Consider the following 12,358-nt stretch of genomic DNA (forward strand, 5'->3'; position numbering starts at 1 on the left):
GAGATGCCGGCGTTGGACTGGGGTAAACACAGTAAGAAGTTTAACAACACCAGGTTAAAGTCCAACAGGTTTATTTGGTAGCAAAAGCCACACAAGCTTTCGAAGCTCTAAGCCCCTTCTTCAGGTGAGTGGGAATTCTGTTCACAAACAGAGTTTATAAAGACACAGACTCAATTTACATGAATAATGGTTGGAATGCGAATACTTACAACTAATCAAGTCTTTAAGAAACAAAACAATGGGAGTGGAGAGAGCATCAAGACAGGCTAAAAAGATGTGTATTGTCTCCAGACAAGACAGCCAGTGAAACTCTGCAGGTCCACGCAACTGTGGGCGTTACAAATAGTGTGACATGAACCCAATATCCCGGTTGAGGCCGTCCGCGTGTGTGCGGAACTTGGCTATCAGTTTCTGCTCAGCGACTCTGCGCTGTCGTGTGTCGCAAAGGCCGCCTTGGAGAACGCTTACCCGAATATCAGAGGCCGAATGCCCGTGATATTTCGCTGAGCAGAAACTGATAGCCAAGTTCCGCACACACGCGGACGGCCTCAACCGGGATATTGGGTTCATGTCACACTATTTGTAACGCCCACAGTTGCGTGGACCTGCAGAGTTTCACTGGCTGTCTTGTCTGGAGACAATACACATCTTTTTAGCCTGTCTTGATGCTCTCTCCACTCCCATTGTTTTGTTTCTTAAAGACTTGATTAGTTGTAAGTATTCGCATTCCAACCATTATTCATGTAAATTGAGTCTGTGTCTTTATAAACTCTGTTTGTGAACAGAATTCCCACTCACCTGAAGAAGGGGCTTAGAGCTTCGAAAGCTTGTGTGGCTTTTGCTACCAAATAAACCTGTTGGACTTTAACCTGGTGTTGTTAAACTTCTTACTGTTGTAGATCTTCCCAGCTGCAGTCTTGGGTCTCTCAGTGGTGTCATCAGCCACCTTTTCAGTGGATAACCTTTGCCCCCAAGGAGTCAGCCACCCAAGTGAACTGGAGCAGTGAAGAACCAGGGACCAGGGAATGAAGAAGGATGTAGGCATCATAGCAGCTTATATAAACCTGGCACAAGCCTGCATTATCTGACACTTGTAGTCACACAATCTGGACATCGTAAACAGAAAGGGCCTCCACTTTCTCACATGCATGCAGTCAATGGCTCTTTGGATGCAGAGAAATCCTGTAATTGCAGTGAAGCCTCTGACTCACTCTGCCTGGTTAGCTTCATTCGTCCTGAAGCTACTGACCCATGAACACTGCCTGTACGCTCTACCTGTTGTGTAATGGTGCCTTCTCCAGACCATTCAGCCTTGCACTTCCTGCTGGCCCTGCATCCCTTTAGGCTCCTCTTCTCGTTCCATTGGTCTGATTCTGGGACACTGCCTGTGGGCAACTCTCCCTTCTGGCTTCTCCTCCTCTTCTGAGGAGATCCCTTCAGCAGAATACACAATCCACATTTTTGTGCAGATGGTTGCACAAGTTCCTGGATTGAAGGGACCGCTTGACAGGAAGCCTCTGCAAACGCTGAAAAATCAGGGAGTCCTCCAGAACACCCAAAAAAGTGCCAGATACCATCTGTAAACCAATTCCAAACAACTCACAGCAGAACTGCTAACTACTCACCTTACCAATATCCTGGGCATCTTTTATCCCAGCTTGGGTACAGAGGGCATGAAAAACATGAAGGCCGAGTGGCCCTTGCGTCGAGTGTAAATATAAATGGGCCACTCAAAATTGCTGACAATTGCTCCTTAAATGGGTTTAACTGGCCCTTTGGCTGCTGGCCGGCACAGTTTCGATATTCAAGCATGCCTGCCAACTGAGATATCGTTAGCCTGCACAAAGGAATCAGGACCTCCTCCTGACATCATCGCGCCCCATTGCGCACTTGCTCATATCAGCTGTGGCCCGCTTCGCGAGCGCAAAATCCTGGCCATGGATTCTGGATAGTGAAGGAAAGTTATTCGGCCCCGATTCTCCCGTCCTGATGCGCACGTTCTTTGGCGTGTCGGCCATTTCGCGGGATTCGAGCACGCGTTCCTGACGCATGCGCATCTCCCACAGCCAGAGAGCAGGCACAGTCATGCTGGAAACCAGCAGGAAAATGGGTAAGTGATTTAAATCTGTTTTTAATGTGTCTTAAGTATGATTATCGGGCCCGGCATGGAATTCTCTGGGCCCGATAGCATCTCCCACCTCGCCAGGAGTATTTCACTCCGGCGAGGTTTAGAGTAGCTACCTCCTTGCGGGGAACTAGCGGGAGACCCCGCCGGAGTGAAGGGGGCAATTGGGACCCCCCAGGTGGTCGGGTGGCGGGGGGCGGTGTCCCCGGGCATGGGCACAGTGGCAGTGCCAGCCTGTGCCCTCTGGCCCTTGCCCAGGGGGCACCTTGGCACTGCCCAATGCCTGGTGGGCAGTGCCAAGGGGGCAGGGCCTAGAGGGAGGGGCCTAGAGATGGAACCTGGGGTGGGGCCTGGGGTGAGGCCAATGGGGTGGGGCCTTTTGCAGGTGGGGCCAAGGGGTGATCAGTGGGGGTGGGGGATCCAGCTGCCACTCTGCAGCTAGTAAGCGATCGGGGTGAGCTGGGGGAGGGGGGTTGGTCTGCCTCCCAAGGGGGTTTGCTCTGCCTCCCGTGGGGGGGTTCTGCCTCCTGGGCGGGCAGGTGGGTCAGTGGGGGGGATCTGCTGGGGGGGGGGGTATCATCACTGCTGGGGGGAGAGGGTGGGCTGGAGATTGAGGTGCTCCGGGACAGGGGGGTTGGGGTTGGCCTGGGAATGCTGTGCGGGCCGCAATTGGGCCGTGGGGGGGAGGGGGGAGGGTCGGGGGCGTGGCAGCACTGTGAAGGTCCCGGGCTGGCCAGCGATCGAGCTGGCCAGAAAACTGCAGTCTGCGCATGCGCAGAGTTCCGGAACTGTCAGACTCTGGGGTGAATACGCCCCGCATCCCGAGCTTTTAATGATATTCCCGATTGTGACCTCTGCAGTGCACAGAGTGTGGGAGATTTGAGTCTGAACTCCCACTGAAAAAACAATCGTGATTTACACCATTTTTCTTGCCAATTCAGCACTTAGAATTTTCTTGGGGGGGAGAATCGGGTCCATCTCATTGTTCACTAATTTTAACAAAAGAAATCATCAAGTCATAGAATCCCTACAGTGCAGAAGGAGGCCATTTGGCCCATTGAGTCTGCACTGACCCCAATCCCACCTAGGCCCTATTCCCATGACCCTACATATTAATTACCCCTGCCAATCCCCGACACTAAGGGGCAATTTATCATGACCAATCCACCTAACCCGCACATCTTTGGACTGTGGGAGGAAACCGGAGCACCCGAAGGAAACCCACACAGGCACAGGGAGACCTGAGGCTGGAGTTTCCCCTATTTTATCCCACCTTGCCTTACTTTTTCTCCCCCTTTGCTTCCCCTTTCCCCCTTTTTCTCAATTTTACCTCTGTCCCACCCATTTCCCCCATCCCCTCCGAACCTTCATCTGTCACAGCTTACCCTCTGATTTCAACTTCTCTGGCATTTGGCCATTCACATCCTTTATTCTCTCTGTGGCCTGCTATTAGCAGTCCCTGGATCCCTGGTGCTGTGAGACAGCAGTGCTAACCACTGTGCCACCGTGCTGCCCCAGAGACAATAGAGACAATTATAGTCCGGGCATCTTTACAAAGGCCAATTAAGTCAACACAGATCAGGGATCAAGTTTGAGACATAGCTGCTTAATGCCTAAACCAGACACCTTGGGAGCGGACCTCCACTTTTCTCACACATTTCATCAGATTGACCCTGTAATTTTTGATTCAGTTGGGATCTGCGGATGCTTATAGCTTTGTTACAACCTTCAGAGTTTTAAAATTCAATCTTGGCATCATCTCACTCTACTTCCTGATTTATGCTTTGAATTTTCAAAAATAATTATTCTCTTCTGTAAAATTTTGAAAGCCAATTTTATTCAGGTCCACAAAAGGAAAGGTTCATCTTTAAGAAAAAAAGTCATTTGATAAATCTATATTTTATTCCATTTAGTCCAGGGAATTTGAAATGCATCAGTTTAATTTCCTCTTGTAACGTTCTGCTTAACCATTCACATTTCAGCTGAACAAACACCTTCAAACAGGGGGATTTCATTCATTCAGCTGTGCATTATAAGAGAAAATTAAATCCAACAGAGAGATAATCTCTTCTCTCATATGAAAAGTTCACGCCCCACAAAGTAAAATACATTCCCCCGTCCCAGCTATTAGACCATTTAAAAAAATCATTAGCCCACTTGTCTGTCCTTGGCCTGCTACAATATTCCAGTGATGCTCAACGCAAACTGGAGGACCAGCATCTCATCTTCTGGCTCGGCACGTTACAGCCTTCCAGTCTCAACATCGAATTCAACAACTTCAGATGATTAGCCCTACTCCACTCAAACCCCTTTGTTTTCATTTTATTTAATTTTGAACTGTTCTGTACCTTTTATTTCTTTATTGTCTTTCTTTATTTTCCTTTTTCTCCCTTGCCACTCTTTCCCCTATTTTATCCCACCTTGCCTTACTTTTTCTCCCCCTTTGCTTCCCCTTTCCCCTTTTTCTCAATTTTACCTCTCTCCCACCCATCTCCCCCATCCCCTCCGAACCTTCATCTGTCACAGATTACCCTCTGATTTCAACTTCTCTGCCGTTTGGCCATTCACATCCTTTATTCTCTCTGTGGACTGCTATTAGCAGCCTTTCCCCTTGTTTTTGTGGCTATGACTCATCCTTAATTCCCTCACCCTGCAGTATAAATATCTCCCACTTTCTGTGCCTTTAAGCTTTGACAAAGGGTCATCTGGACTCAAAACATCAGCTCTTTTCTGTCCTTACAGATGCTGCCAGACCCGCTGAGATTTTCCAGCATTTTCTCTTTTGGTTTATAAATCAGATTAATTGTTGTATTCAAACAACGAGTATAATCAAATTAAATATGATGGCAAATATGGCGACAAAGTATCATACACTCACTTGCTTTCGAGCATCTTGGGACTCCACTAAATACTCACCGATATAGGAAATTTTCTGAAGCTGTTTCTAAATCTCATTAATAGGTAAAGCATCCTTTCCGTAACATTTAATTTGTAACAATGCTGAAATACAACTACGTCTGATGTAACTGCTGTATAACTCTCTAATTAACACAGCATGTTTAGTTACAGAATAAAACTATCCCATCAAATTTATCAAACTCAAGAAATTCTCCTGATAGTTTTCTATTTCTATAGCAGCCATTTATTTTGTAAGCAAGATTGCCAATTTAGCAATCTATTATAGGCAGTTTTGTTGTGCGCATTCATACCTTAAAACACATTTCAAATTATCCTTAAAAACACATTTCAAATTATCCTATCAGTCTGGGTTGGACTTGAGATGAAAGACTGGTGATGAATCCACTTAGCCCAGTATCTACTGCAGCAACCATGCAAAATAGCTCTCCGAGACTACTTCTTTATGATAGTACATTATTATTCAGTATTGTACATTTTCCTTCCTAGGGATCATTTATCTACATCTCTTGATCTGCAAGACAACTACAAGGTTGAAATTTTTTGGTCTTTGCTTCCATTTTCAAGATGTATATAGAATCATAGGATCCATAGAGTGCAGAACCAGGCCATTCAGCCCATCAAGCCTGCACAGACAACAATCCCAAACAAACCCTCACACTCACACAAACACTCACACTCACCCTCTCTCTCACACACACACACACTCACCCTCTCTCTCACACATACACTCACCCTCTCTCTCACACACACTCACCCTCTCTCTCACACACACACTCACCCTTTCTCTCACACACACACTCACCCTCTCTCTCACACACACACTCACCCTCTCTCTCACACACACACACTCACCCTCTCTCTCACACGCACACTCACCCTCACACACACACTCACCCTTTCTCTCACACACACACTCACCCTCTCTCTCACACAGACTCACCCTCTCTCTCTCGCACACACTCACCCTCTCTCTCACACACACACTCACCCTTTCTCTCACACATACACTCACCCTCTCTCTCACACACACTCACCCTCTCTCTCACACACACGCTCACCCTCTCTCTCACACACACACTCACCCTCTCTCTCACACACACTCCCTCTCTCACACACACTCACCTTCTCTCTCACACACACTCACCCTCTTTCACACACACACTCACCCTCTCTCACATACACTCACTCCCTCTCTCACACACACTCACCCTCTCTCACACACACACTCACCCTCTCTCTCACACACACACTCACCCTCTCTCACACACACTCCCTCTCTCACACACACTCACCTTCTCTCTCACACACACTCACCCTCTTTCACACACACACTCACCCTCTCTCACATACACTCACTCCCTCTCTCACACACACTCACCCTCTCTCTCACACACACACTCACCCTCTCTCACATACACTGACTCCCTCTCTCACACACACTCACCCTCTCTTTCACACACACACTCACCCTCTCTCTCATACACACACTCACAAGGTATTTACCCTGCTAGTCCTTCATTTAGCATAGCCAATTCCCGCTGCACATCTTTGGACTGTGGAAGGAAACCGGAGCACCTGGAGGAAACCCACGCAGACATGGGGAGAACGTGCAAACTCCATACAGGCAGTATACTGTAGACTGTATTTAGAACATATGGAAATAAACACTGTCGCATACTGTTAACTGAATTTGCATTATCTAGCCCCAAACATTCATATCCAAATGGGTCTTCAGATGTAACAACCTCACTGAATTACATTGAATGAACCTTTCAGTTCTCTGTTGCGCAATAGCCACTGACACCCAAAAGGAAATCACAAAGGCAACCTGCGCACTGCATCTGGTGATAGGCATCCATTTGTGACCACCTTTTACATTAGCAAAAATAATAAAGTTTTGGAATAGCCGACAACTTAATTTGTTTTCACTCTTCGAATCTGTGGAGAATTGATATCGACTGCTTCTAATCACTGGACAATATATTAAACAACAAAATAACTCAATGAAATAAACCTCGTCACCCATCACCAAAGAGAAATTTCCATCAGGTGCACAAGAGTTGAGGGCAAGGAGAATTTAATAGAAAGATCATTTAGATCTGAAACGTTAACTGTTTCTCTGTCCGTAGATGCTGCCAGACATGCTGGGCGGGATTTTATGGCCTCGCTCGGGCGAGACCGAGGTCAACAGAGATTTCCGTTGTCGGAGCCTCGCCCATGCTGACTCCCTGGCGGGGGGGGGGGGGGGGGGGGGGGGCGGGGGGGGTGGCAGAGTTCCGGCCACTGAGTTTTTCCAGCATTTTCTGTTATTTCAGATTTCAAGCATTCGCAGTATTTTGGTTTCATCTGATAAATTTGTCATATTTCCTTTGCCCCTGACCTATCCCTGTTCTTCTATTCCACCCCACTTCCTCCACCCCCTTTCTAACTATATAATTCTGCGCATTTTTTGCTCCAATTCTGTGGGAGGATCAGTTAGACCCGAAACATTAACTCTGTTTCGCTCCACGGATGCTGCCAGACCTGCTGAGTGTATCCAGCATTTTCTGTTTTTATTTCAGATTCCCAGCATCCGCGGTGTTTTGCTTTTACATAAACAAAGAGCATTGGTCTTCACTGCCCATGTACGCTGCCACAGGAATGCAACTGGAAAACCTCAACATTTGATTAGCTTTAAAGACACAGCCATCATTTTGTATCATGACAATACAGATTTGCTATTTTCAGACCTTAGCTTTCAGAGATAAAAACTGAAATTATACAGCATCTGTGGACACAAAAGAAAGGCTAAATTTTGAGGTTTAGATCCTCCATCAGAATTGACAAAATATCACCACCCAAAGATATTTTCTTTTAAAAAAAATAGTACTTTCTCTCTTTACAGATTTCCAGCATATCTGTTCTTATTTCACGGTTTCAACATTCGCAGTATTTTCTCCGTTTCTCTTTTAGATTTTCACTTCTGTTCACAAAATGTCAGTCTGTGCCACTGTGCTGGTTAATTTCCCATGAAAGCTGCAATCAACCGTAAGTGGAAAATATCCCGTCCGCTTTCACTTACCCTCACAAAACTGGCCGGAAACCAGCCTTCTTCATCGTCGATCTGTCCCCACCACCAATCCTTGTTAGAGGCATCGAGGACTTTAATAACGTCCCCTGCTTTGAATGCCAACTCACGGTCGGCCATTGTGACGTGATCCCATACTGCCTCAGCACTGACAATGTAACCGCCACTGATCAGCTGCAAATAAACACAGAAAAAGGGGAGAAAGAGAGAAAAGAAAATCAGAGATTAAGGTTATTATCATCACAAATGAATATAAGCCATCTCGCACACAATCTCTGGTATATGATCACACTCTATTTGGCAGTTGATTGACTGGATAATTATACGATGTATGATTGCATAAAGTTGACAAAATGTGAATAGAACCCAACAGAGGAGAAGAAAATTACTGCCAAGAAAGAGACTCCTTTTGTGAAAAAGACAACCAACTAAAAATGGCTGAGACACTCAACAAAAAAAAATTGTTTAGTACATTTCCTTAGAAAGGAATCTAGAATGAGGGAAGCTAAACTGTGCAGGCAGGAATGTAATTATACTCAGAGCAGAGGTGGCAATACACAATACTCTGTATTGAAGAAGCTAATCTCAGTTTGGTTATTAATGAAGGCACTCCAGTTGGTCGCCCTGATGAGAAAGGGGAAAAATGAAAAAGGTCACTGCTCCCAATTCTTGTCCGATGAAAGAGTGTGTATGTAAATACCTGCCACGTGTAAATAACCTGTCAGGGTTCAACGTGAATAACAACCATTTAAGTGAGGTATTGGAGAGTGACTAGCTTCCCAGCAAGGAGTCAATGCCTCAGCTGAAGAGAAGGGAAGGGAGAATGAGTAAAATGTCATCTAAAAGAAAGCGGATGAATGCAAAAATAGACAATGAAGTATGAGCGGTTCGTATCACCTAACCCAAATGGATAAACTGATCAAATCTTTAACTTAGCCAGAATTATCTAATTCCTTTTTGGATGAGAGATTTTAGTCAGTGCATTAGCTGCCAGTCTATTCCAAACGTCAAAGATTAAACTGACCAACATCTGCTGCTTGGAGGTTCCTGCAGCTTCCAGTCCTTTGGTGCTGTCTGTTCAATTTGCACAGCAAAACTACAGTCTCAATTTTCTCCATTACTTTTAAATCTTAGACCATACCCACTGCTAATCTTTAATTCTAAAAAAATCTTCCATTCTTCGAGCAGCTCAAAGGGCTTCTGACTTCGCAAGATTTTCAAACCGGAAAGCTTTTAATGAAAACAATGACACTGAAATACATTTGTGCCTAAAAACAGACAGACAGACAGGGATTGCGAGGATTGATCCCTGCTCCTGAATGAGTTGGTGCGTGTAATATTGGACTTGGGTCTCATTAACTTAGAGCCAGTGAGCTGTGAACACCAAACAAACATTGCCAGGGTGCCCACTGAATGACTCAGAAATTGGGCTTCTATAATGCCAGCTGCCGTCACGGTGGTTGGGAGGATAGCAGTGAGCGGGCGGATGGGTAGCGTTGGCTGTGATTAAGAGGATGCCTCGCATTCACGGTGACTGGGGAAGTTTGGGGTCAAGTTCATCGTTATGAGGATAGGGTGTGACCAACTGCAGTCTGAATGACTTGAATGTGGAGCTGGAAGGAGTAGTGTGCTGCTCCTCCATCCTCAGTACATTCTAAACCAGGCTCGTCCAACTTTTTCCCACTGGGGGCGGGGGGGCGAATACATACATTTTTCTCATGCTGTCAGGTGGGGGAGGGACAAAATGAGCAAATTCTGGAAAAGTAAAGTTCCACAACATTAAACATGAATTCCAAAGGAAAATGCTGATGTATGAAAAGAGATAACTTGCTGAGCAAAAAAAAGTCACACCAATAAATTGATAATCAAAAAATGGGTAATAAATAAAGATGAGTGTGAAAGAGAGAGTGTGTGTGTCCAGCTCACTCCCAGTCCCAGGGTGTTCACTCACTGACCCTCTGAAGGAGCCTGTTAGTGTGACGGGTGGGGATAATAATAATAACCCTGAGACTGGGAATCTTTCTCTTACAAACACACACACTCACCCTCTCTCCCACACTCACCCTCTCCCTCACACACACTCACCCCCTCTCACACACACTCACCCCCTCTCACACACACTCACCATCTCTCTCATACACACACTCACCCTCTCTCACACACACTCACCATCTCTCTCACACACACATTCACCCTCTCTCACTCACACACTGACCCTCTCTCTCACACAAACTCACCCTCTTCTCACACACACACTCACCCTCTCTCTCACACACACACTCACCTCTCTCTCACACACACATTCACCCTCTCCTCACACACACAGACTGACCTCTCTCACACACAACCTCACCACTCTCTCACACACACCCCCTCACACCACAACACCCCACACACACCTCACCCTCACACACACACCACCCCTCACCCCACACACACCACCCTCCTCTCACACACACTCATTCACCCTCTCTCACACACACCCCCCTCTCTCACACACACTCACCCTCTCTCTCACACACTCCCCTCCTCACACACACACCCTCTCTCTCACACACACTCACCCCTCTCTCACACTCACCCCTCTCTCACACACACACTCCACCCTCCCCCTCCTCACACCCACACTCACCCTCTCTCTCTCTCACACACTCACCCTCTCTCACACACACCTCACCCTCTCCACACACACTCACCCCTCCTCTCACACACACTCCACCCTCCTCTCACACACACCTCACCCCCTCACCCTCACACCTCTCCCTCACACTCACCCTCTCTCACACACACACTCACCCTCTCTCACATCACACACCTCACCCTCTCTCACACACACATCACCCCTCCACACACACACTCACCCTCACTCTCACACTCACCCTCTCTCTCACACAGACATTCACCCTCTCTCTCACACACTCCCCCTCTCTCTCACACACACCCACCCTCTCTCACACACACTCACCCTCTCTCACACACACACCCCTCTCTCACACACACACTCACCATCTCTCTCACACACACACTCACCCCTCTCTCTCACACTCACACTCACCCTCTCCCTCACACTCACACTCACACTCACCCTCTCTCTCACACACACACTCGCCCTCTCTCTTACACTTACACTCACCCTCTCTCTCACACACACACACACCCTCTCACACACACACTCACCTTCTCTCTCACACACACTCACCCTCTCTCACACTCACACTCACCCTCTCTCAGAAACACTCACCCTCTCTCTCACACACACACTCATCCCCTCTCTCTCACACTCACACTCACCCTCTCTCTCACACACACACTCTCCCTCCTCTCTCACACACTCACCCTCTCTCTCACACACACTCATCCTCTCTCACACACACACTCTCCTTCTCTCTCACACACACACTCACCCCCTCTCACACACACACACCACCTCTCACACACACACCTCACCCCCTCTCACACACACACACCTCCTCTCACACACACACTCACCCCCTCTCACACACACACACCTCCTCTCACACACACTCACCCCCTCTCACACACAAACACTCTCTCTCTCACACACACTCACCCTCTCTCTCTCCCACACTCACCCTCTCTCTCACACACTCACCCTCTCTCGCACACTCACACTCACCCTTTCTCTCACACACACTCACCCTCTCTCTCACACTCACACGCACCATCTCTCACACACACTCATCCCCTCTCTCTCACACTCACACTCACCATCTCTCTCACACACACGCTCACCCCCTCTCTCTCACACTCACACTCACCCTCTCTCTCACACACACACTCACCCTCTCTCTCACATACACACTCACCCTCTCTCTCACACACACATCACCCTCTCACACACACACTCACCTTCTCTCTCACACTCACCCTCTCTCTCACACAGACATTCACCCTCTCTCTCACACACTCCCCTCTCTCTCACACACACTCACCCTCTCTCCCACACTCACCCTCTCCCTCACACACACTCACCCCCTCTCACACACACTCACCCCCTCTCACACACACTCACCATCTCTCTCATACACACACTCACCCTCTCTCACACACACTCACCATCTCTCTCACACACACATTCACCTCTCTCACTCACACACTGACCCTCTCTCTCACACAAACTCACCCTCTCTCTCACACACACACTCACTCTCTCTCACACACACTCACCCTCTCTCTCACACACACATTCACCCTCTCTCACTCACCACACTGACCCTCTCTCACAC

General features: G+C 47.6%; 1 protein-coding gene across 1 annotated transcript in view; it reads right to left on the reverse strand.

The window, feature by feature from the left end:
- The window catches only part of arhgef9a (Cdc42 guanine nucleotide exchange factor (GEF) 9a), a 144,810-nt gene extending 136,530 nt beyond the window's left edge, over window positions 1-8,280 (reverse strand). The window contains exon 1 of the mRNA XM_078211374.1: window positions 8,106-8,280. Within this exon, the coding sequence (XP_078067500.1) occupies window positions 8,106-8,231 (126 nt within the window). The 5' untranslated portion in view covers window positions 8,232-8,280. The remainder of the gene's footprint in view (window positions 1-8,105) is intronic.
- Window positions 8,281-12,358: the final 4,078 nt, after the last annotated feature.

Source organism: Mustelus asterias, chromosome 4, assembly GCF_964213995.1.
Source record: "Mustelus asterias chromosome 4, sMusAst1.hap1.1, whole genome shotgun sequence".
Lineage (NCBI taxonomy): Eukaryota > Metazoa > Chordata > Chondrichthyes > Carcharhiniformes > Triakidae > Mustelus > Mustelus asterias.